The sequence below is a fragment of the Heliangelus exortis genome, chromosome 3, assembly GCF_036169615.1.
Source record: "Heliangelus exortis chromosome 3, bHelExo1.hap1, whole genome shotgun sequence".
Classification (NCBI taxonomy): Eukaryota; Metazoa; Chordata; class Aves; order Apodiformes; family Trochilidae; genus Heliangelus; species Heliangelus exortis.
In genome coordinates this window covers 41,568,912-41,583,542 of record NC_092424.1, presented here as the reverse complement: position 1 = coordinate 41,583,542, position 14,631 = coordinate 41,568,912, and the positions used below count along the sequence as shown (strand labels likewise).

General features: G+C 45.7%; 1 protein-coding gene across 4 annotated transcripts; it reads left to right on the top strand.

Annotated features, from left to right (window-relative positions):
- Positions 1-6,170: 6,170 nt before the first annotated feature.
- BMP2 (bone morphogenetic protein 2) lies at positions 6,171-13,079 on the top strand. 4 transcript variants are annotated; one of them, XM_071740300.1, is made up of 4 exons: positions 6,171-6,267; positions 7,032-7,464; positions 8,269-8,633; positions 11,085-13,079. In XM_071740300.1, exons 3-4 carry the CDS (start codon positions 8,276-8,278, stop codon positions 11,927-11,929), a joined length of 1,203 nt encoding a protein of 400 aa, XP_071596401.1. In that variant the 5' UTR covers positions 6,171-6,267; positions 7,032-7,464; positions 8,269-8,275; the 3' UTR covers positions 11,930-13,079. The 4 variants fall into 4 exon arrangements, with proteins under 4 accessions (XP_071596401.1, XP_071596399.1, XP_071596400.1 ...); XM_071740299.1 differs by lacking the exon at positions 6,171-6,267 and adding an exon at positions 6,728-6,866; XM_071740298.1 differs by lacking the exon at positions 6,171-6,267 and having other exon boundaries at positions 6,726-7,464.
- Positions 13,080-14,631: the final 1,552 nt, after the last annotated feature.

Here is a 14,631-nt window from a genome sequence, read left to right as displayed (position 1 = left end):
GGTAAACCCACATTAAGTGGATGTGAATGTTTACTGAGTCTGTACACGTGAATACTGTTTTGAAAACAGAAAACGTAAGAAAGGGCAAACTTTCTCAAGTTCACGGCTTGTCTCTAATACTGTGACTGATTCCACTTAGGAGCAAATCTATATGTTGATATCCTAACCACCATTCTGACCAAGGCTGTAAAAAACCCTCTCTTCAACACAGATAGACTCTTCCAAGATCAGAGATTTTCTCTGTGGCTGAATGAGATTATTATATTCCTGCTAGGATTTAGGAGTTGCAGTAAGAATTGGCACTGCAGGAATTTGTCAGGGAAGTCTTGGGTAATAGATTTGGTATTGGGCTTTTCAAAAATGTTTCCATGAGCTGAGTACTCAACATCTAACTAAAGCCTGGGAAGTTTAACCCAAAAACCTGTGTCTATCCTGATTATACATCATTAAAAATCTCAGTGTGACCTGTATAGCTCTTTGGGCCCCTGTATACCTCTTAGCTGTCTTCTCACTGTGCTCTGCCCTCTTCTGTAAAGGGGAGGCAGCAGATCTTCCTCCTTTTGTAGAGGAAGAGAGAGGCCAAATACAGGAAGAGTACCTTGACTTTGAGTCTATAGGTGTTCTGAGGATAAACGATACCTTGAAGCATTTCAATGTGTGTTGTTAGTAGTTAGTTTCTGAAATTTAGAGTGTACTTTCTGGAGCGCTGCAGAGGAAGCACTGCAGCACTGAAGCAGTCAAGAGCCTGGGTAGGGTCAAGGGATGTTTCTCTTCTAAGACCCCTCTGGTTAGTAAATTTTGTAGCACACAAACAAACAAGCTACCAAATCAAAGTTAGAGGGTGGTGGCTGAATTGAGACCTGAACAAGGAACATAGTTGAAAGAAACTTGCAAATAACTTTACTCCCGGTGTGAAGCAGGTGCAGCAGCTGATTGCTTGTGCCGAGCACGTGCCACAAGCAGGCACAAAGCTTTACTATTGCTTTCTGTAGTTCTCTCCGGTTTTAAGAGGATACCTAAAAATCAGAATGATAATGACCTAAGAAAACATGACTTTATAGCAGAAAATGAAACTGCAAGAATTCATTATCAAAGGCATACTGGCAGAAAAGTGTTAGAGAACAAGAATGCCTGATGATGCAATGTTTTCCACCCTGCAACTGAGCACAGAAAACCTTTTCATATGCCCTAAATCTGCAGCTACAATAAAGCCTTCATACAGACAATCTGCTTAAACAGAACGTCACTCTTGCCTTTATTTTATTTTAATTGCAAAACATTATCCAGTTTCACTGCTAAAATATGCACTTCTTAAGGCAATATGCGTAACTATATTATCCTCCATTTTACTTGACGTCAATATCTCTGCAGTGATGAAATGATAAGCTCCTGAAGTGGACCATCTATGACGCAGCTACTTCTTTTTTGTGGGAGGGAGCACCTTCACTTCATTGTCTTCATAAAAAGACTTATATAATTTAAAAAAAACCCTCTTTGCTCTGAATCTTCTGACCAGAATAGTTGGCATCCCTGTCTCTTCATCTCTTAAACATGTGAGCCTGAACCACTGAAACCAGTAGGAATTTTGCCACTCTGTGTAGGGCAAGACTGAGCCCCGGGATTCCAGATAATTGAGATTACTATTGGCATTAACCTAGTATTTAGCCTCAAACAGCAGCAATGCCTAACTCTTAATGCTTTTACTCTAGGGTCTTGCAGGTAGGTGGGAGCCACTTTCAAGTGGGGGCATCATCATCATCCCCATTTCAATGGAGGGAAAACTGAGGCACAAAGGGAAGAAAAAGGACACTTCTAGTGTGGGGAAGAGAACTGAGGTCTCCTGCATCTTAGTCAGTTCACTGTCTACTGAATCTCCCTGTCACAGCCTGACAGTCTGTGACTATTCATGTTGTGTGTAATTAAATGTACGTAAAACATGCTGGTGAAGGAATCTGTTTGGTGATGGCTTGGTTCTTCATCAGGCTGTACAGACGTGTTACGGCATTTTTTCACCTCTTCATGATAAAAACCACAGGTCAAATACTGGAATGTGAAATTTGGAAGTTTGTAGCACCAAGAGGAAAACAGTAAAGAAAAGGTTATCATGTTAGCCTCCCTCTTTCCTCCTTCCCCAGCAATTGAGTTACAAATTGTAGGAATTTGTCTTATGTAGTAAAAGTTACACAGCCATGTGAACTGATTGCTGCAGCATGCATTTGCAGATATGACATTGTTAGGACCAACTGTTGTCATTCACTAGCAATGGAGACATAATGGACATGTAGAACATTCTGGGTCTTCGTTACATTTCCTGATAAATTCCAAGTTCCCTGCCACTGTGATGGAAGGAAAGCTGAGATTTGATGAATGAAGCTGAGGGTCACTGTGAAACAGCATAACGGCTTTGAAGAGCTGCCAGGTTTCAGCAAAGATGAATAAGAAAGAAATAGACATTTCTGAATAAACTGCTTTCCTCTTCTTCAGAAACAAATCACCATCTTGAAAATTATCTTCTTGGGTGAGAATCCATCCTTCACAGAATAGGAGACAGGCTGCACAGCAGAGACAATTGATAGATGTTAAAAGACAAACCACCAAAAGACAAGTACATATTCAGAAAACAGCAGTAAGTAATATTTTAAAGAATGGCCACACATCATATTCACACAGATGCCAACAGGAAGCACAGTTCAGGAACAGAAAAGCTTTAAGATAATCTCCACCCATGATGAAGCCAAAACCTCAACATCACTAACACATCTTAACTCATTTTCAGAAGTCGCCCCTCCAGCATTTAATGCTGGACCATGTATGTGTTTCATTCTTCAGCACGGATTTTTATCAAGAGGTTTATTCACTAAACTGTGCAAAATCTATAAAAAAACCTGACTACTATTAATATTTCATGTCTCACATACTTACCATATCCAGGGGACAGTGGTCTAAAGTGGGAGTTTTCAAAAATTCTCAGCATAGGTCTAACTGCTCTGCTGAAGTCAGAAGTAAAACTGTTGATTATCAACCTGCATAGAGCGATGCGTGTTACTGCAGACCTGCATCTCTAACCAGACCAGAAGTGAGGTCACTTTGTTGAGGATTACAAATCATGGTCAAAGACCCTGGTGAGCATTTCTGATCTAAGTCTTCCAGCTGAAGTCATCTGCTTATAGTCATCAGCAGTGATGGTCACAATTTAACTAGGTTGGAAAAAAATCTGCTATATGGTGGCAGTATATAAATGTACATAGTATTTGTAAGAAGAAAACACTAGGGGAAAAAGATTTTATTCTTTCTCCTTTTGGTCTTGAGAAAGGATGCTCACTGTGTTGTTAAGCCTATCTTTATTTGGACACTTTTCTGTCATTTTACTAAACAAAACCCAACAATACCTAAAGTTGAGCTCTATCAGCTGTGTTTGGGTCCTGGAAAGGAACACCTGAATCTGAAACCTTTGCATCAGGTGCTGCTGGTTGAGTATTTAGTAGCTCAACACCTCTCTGAAAACACACTAATTAACCAAACAGAAAGAAAAAGAAAAATAGAAAGAAAGAAAGAAAAGAAAAAGAAAGAAAAAAAAGAGCATGCAAGTAAGAAGGAAGAAAGAAATAAGGAAGTCCAGTCAACTATACAGAGTTCGGGAGCAGGGAAAGGAAGTTTCACAAAGAGTAACAAATATGCATGGTCAGGTTTCCTGAACCCCATGTCTGTGCAAGATCTGCCAGATCTTTTCAGTGTAAATGGTGGTTTCTCTTTCTGGCAGAAGTTTAGCTGAAGGGCAAGCTTGATCTCAAGAGTAACTCTGTAAAATGAAATGAAAGTGTGGAAGTCCACATACTCTCTATCGTGATGAAGATGCTTCTCAGAGTGTGATCTCCAGGGTGCTGATGCTGGAGATGCAGTGGGAGCAGGCCTGAATGCAAGATTCAAAAGCTACTGCAGAATTGCTGTGATGATGAGAAAACATAACCGGACCTTCACACATTAAGGGATTTACTCCCCATTTTTATCAGGGTATTGGCTGAGAAGGAGCAGGATCTGCCCTGGTGAGAAACCTCTTTGTGCGGCAGGCAGTGTCGGGAAGGTTTTGGGACATGGCTGATGTTCTGGCGTGGGTACCAGTGCATTCAGAGAACGTTACAAGTACTTTGGTGGTGTCTTTTGGGAACTCGTGGAAACGGATGGGAAGGCAGAGTCTCTGCACCGGCAGCTCCTGATCTAAATTGACTGACAGACAAACTAGAAGGGGAAATATGTTTTATGGCCAAGAATACAGAAGACTGTGAGAGCCTATTTATATTTAAAATGAGAGAGGGGAAAACCAACAAGACCCTCTTGATATCAGATTGGAGTATACGCAAGCCTTCAGAACAACCACAAACACGTTTCTGCCTTACAAGGCTCATCATCCTAATATAGAAAGCTCCTGGAGATAACGTGGAGCTGGGCATACAGTACAGCCTATGCTCCAGGCGCAGGGAGTAAGTGTTGAGGCAAGAAATGACTTTTTCCTGGCATGACCCACTGTAGATTGAACTAGAATGGCAATTAGAAGTTGAAGTGCTCATTTAATGTCAGTGATGTGTAAACTACGTTGCCATTGTTATTTTAGTGCTGATTTACATAATTGGCATACCCTGAAGTCACACTGCACCTACTTTCAGTTCATGCTAAAGACTTGCAGGAAGTCATAAAATTAAACATTATCTGCACTGGAATGCAATTGAAAGGTTACCAAATTTTGAAGGATTTCACCTTGTTCTGTGTCACCTCTGCTGCCATATGAGTGATGGTGAGTGAAAATCAGTTTTAAAAGTCTTGGGATCTGCTGGTATGAGGGAGCTTTACCAGCTCCTTAATTATGCTGGTGTAGTTTTAAGGTGCTTTGTTACACTAATGTGTAACTCCTCGTGTGACCACCTCACCCTGCAGTGACTTTTCACCAGTATAGCTGACATCACTCTAACATGATAGGAAAGCCAAGAGAAGAAGGTCTATAGGAGGAATTATTCCAGCCCAACTGTACTGAATTCCTGCCTCAAATCGGTGGTTTTCCCACACCGAAAAGTTGTAAGATGGAGGCAGAAAGCCGCTCCCAAAGGAGGAGCTGGTAATGGAGCTCTGTTGTTATTGCTTTAAATCCTCCTCCGCAGTAATTCGAGGTGTCAAAGGCTGTCTGTGTCTTTTGCAAATGAAACCCCTGAGAAGCATTTGGAAAAGGAGGTGTGCAGCAAAGGACACTCACCTTGCCAGCAAGAAGCCTGGGCTAGCACCCGGACCCCAGCTAATGGCGTTGTGCCGATGGCTTTGGCTTTGGCTTTGATGAGGACCCTAAATTGCTAGGTCTTGCATACCTATGCAGGAAGGTCCCAGGCCCTACTTCACAGCCCAGGCAGGCAAAGACAGGGTAAAGGATGCATACATTCCCACAAGTTTTAAATCCTACTGGGATTAGGAGATTTGAGAGACTTTATAAGAGCATGTAGCAATAGGACAAAAGTAATGGCTTTAAACTGGAAGAGGGTAGATTTAGGTTAGGTATTAGGAAGAAATTCTTGTCTGGGGGTAGTGAGACACTGGCCCAAGTTGTCCAGATAAATTGTGGATGCCCAGTCCCTTTAAGTATTTAAGGCCAGGTTGGATGGGGCTTGGAGCAACCAGGTCCAGCAGGAGGTGTCCCAGCCAATGCAGGGGCATTGGAACTAGATGATCTTTGAGGTCCCTTCCAACCCAAACCATTCGATGAACATATGAAGGACACAGCTTGGATTGGGAGCCCGATCTCACTGTGCATGGACCTGCCTTCTTCACCCCGGCCACCCCAAGCCCTCCTTCGTCCCCGTTTGCAGCCCAACGTGATGCCAGGCGGTCGCGTCTGCAAACCCGGGGACGCCCGGCCCTGACCCCGCGGGGAGCGCGATCGGCCCAGGGGCAGGTGCCGGGCGAGGGGCCCGTGGGCTGGCAGAGGGTGCTTTGTGCTGGGATTGCCGTGTCGGGGCCGGAGATCCGCCGCATTTCCACCACTGGAGGGCAGCCACATCTTAAAAAAAAAATAAAATAATAAAAATCCAACCCAACCCTCCTGCCGGCCGGGGCTGAGCCCGCAGTGGGATGCACCGCAGCAGCGCGCCGTGAGGAGACTCCTCCCGAGCCTCGGCACTTCTCTCTCGGGGAGGAGACGGAAACCACCAGGGTTTCCAGCCCTCGCCGGGCTTGGGCAGAGAACTCCCGCGCACTGCTGCTGGGGGTGGTGGTCAGAATCATAAATAAGTGTATATATATATATATATGCTTATATAAAAAAATATATATATATTTTATTTTTTAAAATTCTTTATAACTGCACTAGGATTCTCCCGATACCTTACGTGACCTTCACACCTTACCACCCCGGCCGTCCGGGGCACGGAGCTAATCCGATTTGCGGCGGCGGAGCCCCGAGGAGCGCTCGGGGCCGTACAATGGGTCATTGTTCGGGCCAGCCCCGCGTCCCGCTCCGGGCGGCCGTGCCCCGCCGCCGGTTAGGCACGGCTGCCCGGAGCGGGACGCGGGGCCGGCCCGGTGGCCCGTTCCGCACGTTCTCGGTGGCCGCTGCCCTAGCTTAACGGGACGGGACGCCGGCCCCATCCCTCGTCCCGGCGGCTCTTCGACCCGGTCGGGCGGTAGCTGCGGCCGGGCGAGGGAGGGTGGAGGGAGGAGGGAGGGAAGGAACGAAGGAGGGAGGCGGCGTCTCCTTTAAAAGCCGTGCGGGGCTGTAGCCCGCTCCCACAGGGCGGCTGTGATTGGCGCGGGGCTGCGAGCCTCCGGGGTCGTGACATCGCCCGACGACAAAAAGCCCCGGCGGCGGCGACCGGCCACCCCCGGCAATGGTGCGGTGTGGTGCGGGAGGCGGGCGGGCCCTGAGCGCGGTCCCTTAGCGTGGCCGTTCCACGCGGGCCGGCGGCAGCAGCAGGCTATTCCCCACCCTTTTTTTTTTTTTTTTTTTTTTTTTTTTTTAAATATTTCTCCTCCCTCCTTTCTTCTTTCTTTTTAAGGGAGCGGAGAGAAAAAGTCAAGCTTCATCTGAATGTTGCTGCGGGAGTAAATGTCCATCTGTCTGATGCGGGTGATGCAAAGGACATTTTTTAAAAGGAGCCTTTTAACTCCGTAGACACATAGGGAATCCGTTCACGGGCAGGCACACGCACACACACGCGAGGCGGAGGAGGAAGAAAAGAAGAAGAAACAACAGCTTTTCGATCGCTGCTTTTAAAAGGGAGAAGCCCTTCCCCTGGCCCGGACTTGCCTCCTCAACCAGCTGCTAAAAGTATGTTTCTGAGGCGGACTGTACTTCAGGGAACTTCTATTTTCTGCTCTGCAGCTGTAGAGGAGCAGCAGCGAAGTTTGGAGTAACACCAAGGGATGCGGGAAAAACACCCCGAGAGCAGAACACCCTCCTGCAGACACAATCCCTGCTGCTGCACACAGGTATAACCCTGGCGGTCGCAGATCCGCTGAAAAACCTTCTCCTCAGGATGACTCCGTGGGCCGCGGCGGAGTTGCCCTGGAAGAGAGAGGGGGGATGGGACACTAATCATAACAATTATTATTATTCTAATAATAATAATAATAATCTAATGCAAAGTTTCACGGGGGAGAATATCCTGTGGTTTTGGCTAAGGACGTAGCAGCGTTTGTATTTTCCTCCTTCCCCTGCTTCCAACTGCGCCGAGGGGAAATTAACTCTCCTTTTCGCTCCGTTGGGGGAACCCGCTGCCCCGCAGCCGAGCACCGGCGCTGGGAGGGGGGCGAAGGGGGTGGGGAAACGGAGCCGGCCCCGAGTTCCCTTGGCACGGAGAGTGGGGGACTCGCAGGGGTCGGGACGGGAAGGTGGCTTTTCGCTGTGGGCCAGGAGTTTTTTCTTTCGGAGCGGTCCCGGCAGCGGCGGGAAGACACGAAACGGCCCTGCCGGTCGCACACCTGTGCCCCGCCGAGGGCAGCGGCTCGGGACCAATGCCCTCGGCGGGGCACAGGTGTGCGACCGGTCGGGCCCTTCTCTCCTTCCCCTTCTTTGTTGCGGATCGGATCGCCCCGTCCCGTCCCACCTCGCCCCCTTTGATCTCCTGCCACCGACGGATTTTAGTGCCTCCCCCCCCGACGTCGAGCACCGGGGAGGGCAGTGGGGGGCGGGGGGGGCCCGGATCGTCCCCGTTCGTCCTCCCCCAACCCCGTCCCCCCCCTTCCGCGGGTGTCCGCGCTGACTGGGCTCCCATCGCCTCCTCCTCCGCGCAGGTTGATCATGGTTGCCGCGACCCGTTCCCTCCTGGCTCTGCTGCTCTGCCAGGTGCTGCTGGGCGGCTCGGCCGGCCTCATGCCGGAGGTAGTGGTGGGTCGGCGGCCTTTCAGCGAGCCGGGCCGCCCCACCTCGGCCCCGCAGCGCCCCGAGGATCTCCTCAGCGAGTTCGAGTTGCGCCTGCTCCACATGTTCGGGCTCAAGCGGCGGCCCAGCCCCGGCAAGGACGTGGTCATCCCCCCCTACATGCTGGACCTCTACCGCCTACACGCCGGCCAGCAGCTAGGGCAGCCGCCGGCCCTCGGCTACCCGCTGGAGAGGGCCGCCAGCCGCGCCAACACCGTCCGAAGCTTCCACCACGAAGGTAGGGGCGGCGGGGGGCCGGAGGTGGGTTGGGGACCCCTTCAGGGGTGCGGAGGTGTGAGTCCGCCGCGACTGCGGGACGGGCGGAGGGGAAGGGGGAGGGCCGGAGGAGGAGCGGAGGGGCGGAATCTTCCCCGGGAGCGCGGAAACTCGGCCGCCGGTAACACCGGGGTTGCTAAATTCAGCCGGGTGTGCTCCCGGAGCCTCAGCCGCTGGGGTGAGCTGCGGCGAGCTTGCTCTGCGACCCTCGTTTCTCTCCCCACCGACGAGAGCCTCCTGTGTTACTCTGTTTTTCCGCTAAAACAGAGCGGCTCCGCATTAAGCGTTCCCGTAGATAGTTTTTCTTTTGAGAGGCTGAAGAGCAGGAAAGTCTCCCCTAATGCGCCGCTGAGCCGGGGCCACTGCGGAGGTTTCTAATCCTTATCTAATCCCCGTGAGAGATCAATGAAACAATCAATCGTGGTCTCTCCTCAAGCGCTCCCTTGCTTTGCCGTCCGGGAACGATTGAGCCCGGACTCACTCTACGCCTCCCAAGCCACCAGCACCTGGGCTGGTAAAAGCCCTGCGGCCAGGTTTCGACTCTCACCTGCAAGGAACCCAGCCAAACGTCCAGCAGCATCTCCAGCTCTCCTCACCAGCCGCCCACCGAGGCAGTGGACCTTTAGGGACAGGCCTTTACGGAACAACTGGGTGCTTTTCCCAGTTTGTGTAGCCGAAATAGGCGCTGTGGTGTTAACCATGGCACGGGTAGGCCCGTGGAGCTGGTGGCACACGTGTCGCTCGCGTGCTCTTTGGGAAACATTTCCCCAGGTTGTAATCATTCCTGGCTGCTAGTCTCTGTGCTGGCATGCAGCAGCCCTGCTGTAAAAGTAATGTAAAATGCTGTTTCCCCATGCTTCTAATGCAAAACTGTGTTGAAAAAAGAAATTCCTTAATATTTAACGTTTCTGATGGATAAAGGAAGTGGCTTTGGAAAAGTGCTGTTTAGTGGAAAGCCGTATTGTGAGAAAGGAGATGAATGATGAAATCTAAACTCTCACCGTCTGCGTTTCCTTGCATGGAAAGTAAACACTTAGCAATGAATGGGGAAAAGCCTGTGTGTAGGTCATTCATGATAAACTTGAGCATGGTAGGCAAGGGGCTGAGCAAGAGAGGAGCTAAAAGGGCAAAACGATTTCTCAGTTTGAAAGTCTGCATTTTGAAGTTGTCATACTGTTACAGCAAAGTCTGTTTGCTACATAGAAAGTATGCTATAATTTTCACAAAACTTAGAAGATCATCATTACTCCATTTTTTTCCCCTCCAACTGAGTTCTCACTCTGTATTAGTGGCTTCTTGAAAGCAGAAGTTTGTTTTGTGGCCACTCAGAACACTTCATATTTACAAATACTGGCCTGGTCCTGAAATACCATAAAGCTGAGCTTTACCTTATAGCAAAAAGTCCTACTGGATTCAACAGGGAATGGTTACATGACTAAGAACTGTTAACAGCAGTTATGGCTTCCCCTTAGAGCATGTTTCTCCAGGATGCGTAGTACCAAAATTAAAAACCATTATTTGAGAGAGATTTGTTTGGCAAATACTTTTAACTTCTTCAGCATCTGTAGTAACGATGTACTTTTAAGCAGCTCTAGATATGTGTTACTCCCTCTGAAACTCCATTCAGTTATTTGTTGACTCAGTGGTAAGAATGTCTTGGGGTTTGGTGACTATCATTATTGTGTGTGTAGTTTTGAAAATATATTGCCCAGATGCAATTTGTTTAATTATCCCCTCACCATTTACTTGTTTTTAGCAATTGGACCCTCCTGATTTTCTTTATGGCTCTTCTGGGTAAATAATAGGGTGTACTTAAGAAAGTGCCATTACAGATGTTGAGTTTGCTATCTCTGATTAAGATAGAAATCTAAACATATGGATTTTTGTAAGTCGCCAAAATTGCAGAGTAATATTTTTCAGAATGGAGTTTAAGGGATTGACTTTAGAGACATATCCTTGAAAAAAGCAGAAATGCGACAGATTTAATGATTCTCATCAGACCCCCACTAACTACAGCACTTGAGTTTTCTCACTAATGTCCTTGAATTCCAAAGTAATGCTTTGTGTCTCTTGCCACTTATTATAACAACCTGGAATGCAAAGGGCACCAGTATTCAATCCAAATGCATAACAATGAATGAAGCTGCCCTAACTTCATACTATCCATGCTTGCTTAAATAAACAGAAAGGCAAATGAGACAGTATTTTCTGCCTGAAAGTCTTTCAGATCTTGTATGTCACATGTGTTAACTGTCATTTGAAAGTTGCCAACAGCAGACTATCTGAGGGGGTTGGTTGCTTGTCTCTGTTACTGATTTTTTTTCTTTTTCTTTTTTCTTTTCTTTTTTTTTTTTTTTTTTTTTTCTTTTTTTTTCTTTGTTTTTTAAAATTTTTCCCCGTTTAATCAAATTAGAAGTTTTGGAAGAACTGCCAGAAACAAGTGGGAAAACAGCACGGCGTTTCTTCTTTAATTTAACTTCCATCCCTAATGAGGAGTCTATCACCTCAGCTGAACTCCAGATTTTTCGGAAACAGGTGCACGGAGCCCTTGAGAACAACAGCAGCTACCATCACCGTATTAATATTTATGAAATTATAAAGCCAGCTACAGCCACCTCTAAGGACCCTGTCACAAGACTTTTGGACACCAGGTTGGTGCATCATAATGCAAGTAAATGGGAAAGTTTTGATGTAACGCCAGCTGTTTTGAGGTGGATTGCACATGGACAACCTAATCATGGGTTTGTGGTAGAGGTGGTTCACTTGGACAAAGAGAACAGTGCCTCCAAGAGGCACGTTAGGATTAGCAGGTCTTTACATCAGGATGAAGATAGCTGGTCTCAGCTCAGGCCATTATTAGTAACGTTTGGGCATGATGGCAAGGGACACCCGCTTCATAAAAGAGAAAAGCGTCAAGCGAAACACAAACAGCGTAAACGCCACAAATACAGTTGCAAAAGGCATCCTTTATATGTGGACTTCAATGATGTGGGGTGGAATGACTGGATTGTTGCCCCACCGGGGTATAGTGCCTTTTACTGCCACGGGGAATGTCCTTTTCCACTGGCAGATCATCTAAACTCAACAAACCATGCCATTGTTCAGACTTTGGTCAATTCAGTGAATTCCAAAATCCCCAAGGCTTGCTGTGTGCCGACAGAACTGAGTGCTATTTCCATGCTCTACCTTGATGAGAATGAAAAGGTTGTATTAAAGAACTATCAAGATATGGTTGTGGAGGGTTGTGGGTGCCGCTAACACAGCAAATATATTAGGCAAATACACAAAAAAAAGCAAAAAAAAAGCAAAAAAAAAAAAAAAAAAGCCGACACTTTATTTCCCAATGAAGACTTTATTTATGTAATGAAATGGAAAGAAAAAAAACACAACTATTTTGAAAATATATTTATGTCTACAAAAAAGTTGGGAAAACAAATATTTTAATCAGAGAAATATTCCTTTAAAGATTTTAAATGTATTTTAGTTGTACATTTTATATGGGTTTAACCCCAGCACATGAAGTATAATGGTCAGATTCTTATTTTGTATTTATTTACTATTATAACCACTTTTTAGAAGAATAGCTAATTTGTATTTATATGTAATCAAAAAGAAAAAATATAGGGTTTGTACATAATTTTCCAAAATTGTAGCTGTTTCAATTGTGTGTATTTAAGTTGAAAAGAATACATGGAAGGTTACTATGGCAAAGTGCATAGCACATTTGCTTTCTGCTGTGCTACTGTTAAGGTCACAAGTTCAAGTCCAGAAAAAAGTGGATAATCCACTCTGCTGACTTTCAAGATTATTATATTGTACAATTCTCAGGAATGCTGCAGGGTGGGCTGTCCAATCCATGAGAACTGGCATCCTCTTTAGGTGGAACATTTGGATAAGAACCAGACGTTGCTGATCTAGTATAAATACTGCTATTCCCAACTAATTTGCAGTGTGAATATAAGAAGGGCCAATAGAAATCCTATGGGAGGCGTGGGAGGGGGAACACTGAATTCTTTCTAGACCTAAAGAAAAGTGAATGTTTTGATGTTTCCTTTAAAAAGTCCTTCCTTTAAAAGGCCTGGCCAAATATAAAATAATAAAAACTAAAATGTCTTTTTTTTTTTTTTTTGTGATTATGTATGCTAAAGAGGAATAATTATCTTTTTTGTTCTGACCCCTGTCTTGAACAGTTGGAAAAGCGTTGCATGCTTCCTCGCATCAGATCAGAGCTCACTTCTGTGGAGTGTTATAGTGAAATTAATCTGATTTTTGCCCCACATACAGCAAACTATTGTAATGCGGCCTCCTATCTAACCTCAGTCTTTCCAAGTTTTTGTGTTTTGAAAGCTTTTTTCCTTTTTCCCCCCAAATGTTTAAATCTATTTCAGATAATAAATCACAAAACTGATACTTCTTTCTGAAAAGTCCAGTCTGCAAGACCAAACAGTTCACTTGTGCAATCATTGCAAGGATAACTTGTGCTTAAATGATCTTACTTTTTCAGTCCATCATGTGAGAGGCAAAAGCATGATAAGCAGGTGGCAAACCCAGCATTAAAGTTAATATTGAATTGTGCCTGTTGTGCGTTCAGAGGGTGGTATGGCTGTCAGGGGACTGTGGAACCTGGGAAGAGCATGCAGAGGCTGGGTGCTTGTTGGGTGAAAGTTGTGCTGAAATTGTAGTGTAGAAAAGTAGCTTAAATTGGCTTTTTGGTGATCCACTGTGAAGTGCACTGAAGCTTGGAACAGAAGGAAGTTGTGTTAGGCTGCTAGTGGTGAGTTCCTGCCTCTTTCAGGAGCTCTTCAGTGTTTTTGGTGGATACATAATCACTCTGTGCTGGTACTTCCAGAGATGTCAGAACTCCTTTTGTGCTCCCAGGTGATCCCATTTCTGAATTTGGTGAAATGAAGCAGCACTTCCTAAAGCTGTGTGTACAGTCAGCCCAACAGAGACCTTTCTAGGTCTGCAAATCTTTGATTTAGGCCTTCTATTAGTCTGACTTTCTAATAGAAACCTCCTCTTCTTCATGGTCCTCCCCAAATTTATTTTATTTTATTTTTTTTTACCAGTATCATCTGGCTTATCCAAAGGTACTAGATACTAGATAGGTTTGTTGATTAGAAGGGCTAGGGTGATGGTGGGTGATGGTGTCTTACAAGTAATTTTGTAGAACGGTTCTCTACTGCTAAACATCACAAAATGCAATGGGTACAGAGGACAAGAAAGACAAACTAATTTCCTGTTGGCTGCTTTAAAATTTTTTTGTGAGTCTTAGGCTAGGTGTTAGTGTCTGTGGTAAGATAAAAACTTGTGTATTTGTACCAGCAGTATATCTGGTAGAGAACAATCTACTACTCTGCAGTTTGTTTTCACTTATTTTTGAGAAGTAGCTGATGTTATTGGTCATACTGATACTACATGGGAGCCTATGACTTCACTGTGTGGACTGTCTCTATTTGCTTTTTCAAAATACCTGTGCTGTTTTGTTGGCTAATGTTTTTAGGGGGGAGAGTCATATGTGCAGAAGTTTCATCTGCCTTTTTCTTGTCATCAGCTTTACTGGCCAGGGTGAGTTTTGGACTGGTGCTTTTGGTCAGTTGCAAGATAAGCCGCATTGAAAGTTCCTGAAGAATTCTGTGATGTGTGGTTGTGCTGGTCAAGTCACAGCAGCTCTAACATCCTATGTAACTGGAGCTTGCAAATACTGGACATAAAGTCCCCAAAAGATTGAAGTTTGTGCCATTTTTGGAAGCAGGAAAGATTTGATCCCAAACCTGCTGCAATCAGTGAAGACCCCATGGCACTTCTGACCCAATCTTAAACTTTGGTGATGCAAGGTTTAGGTTTCACAGCTCATAGCCCTCTGTGTGTAACTAATTTGGAGGAGGCTTTTTATGGAGTGGTGACTGCCTTGCTTCTCTAAGGCATGGGAACACGTTGATGCTAATCTTGTTTCAAAA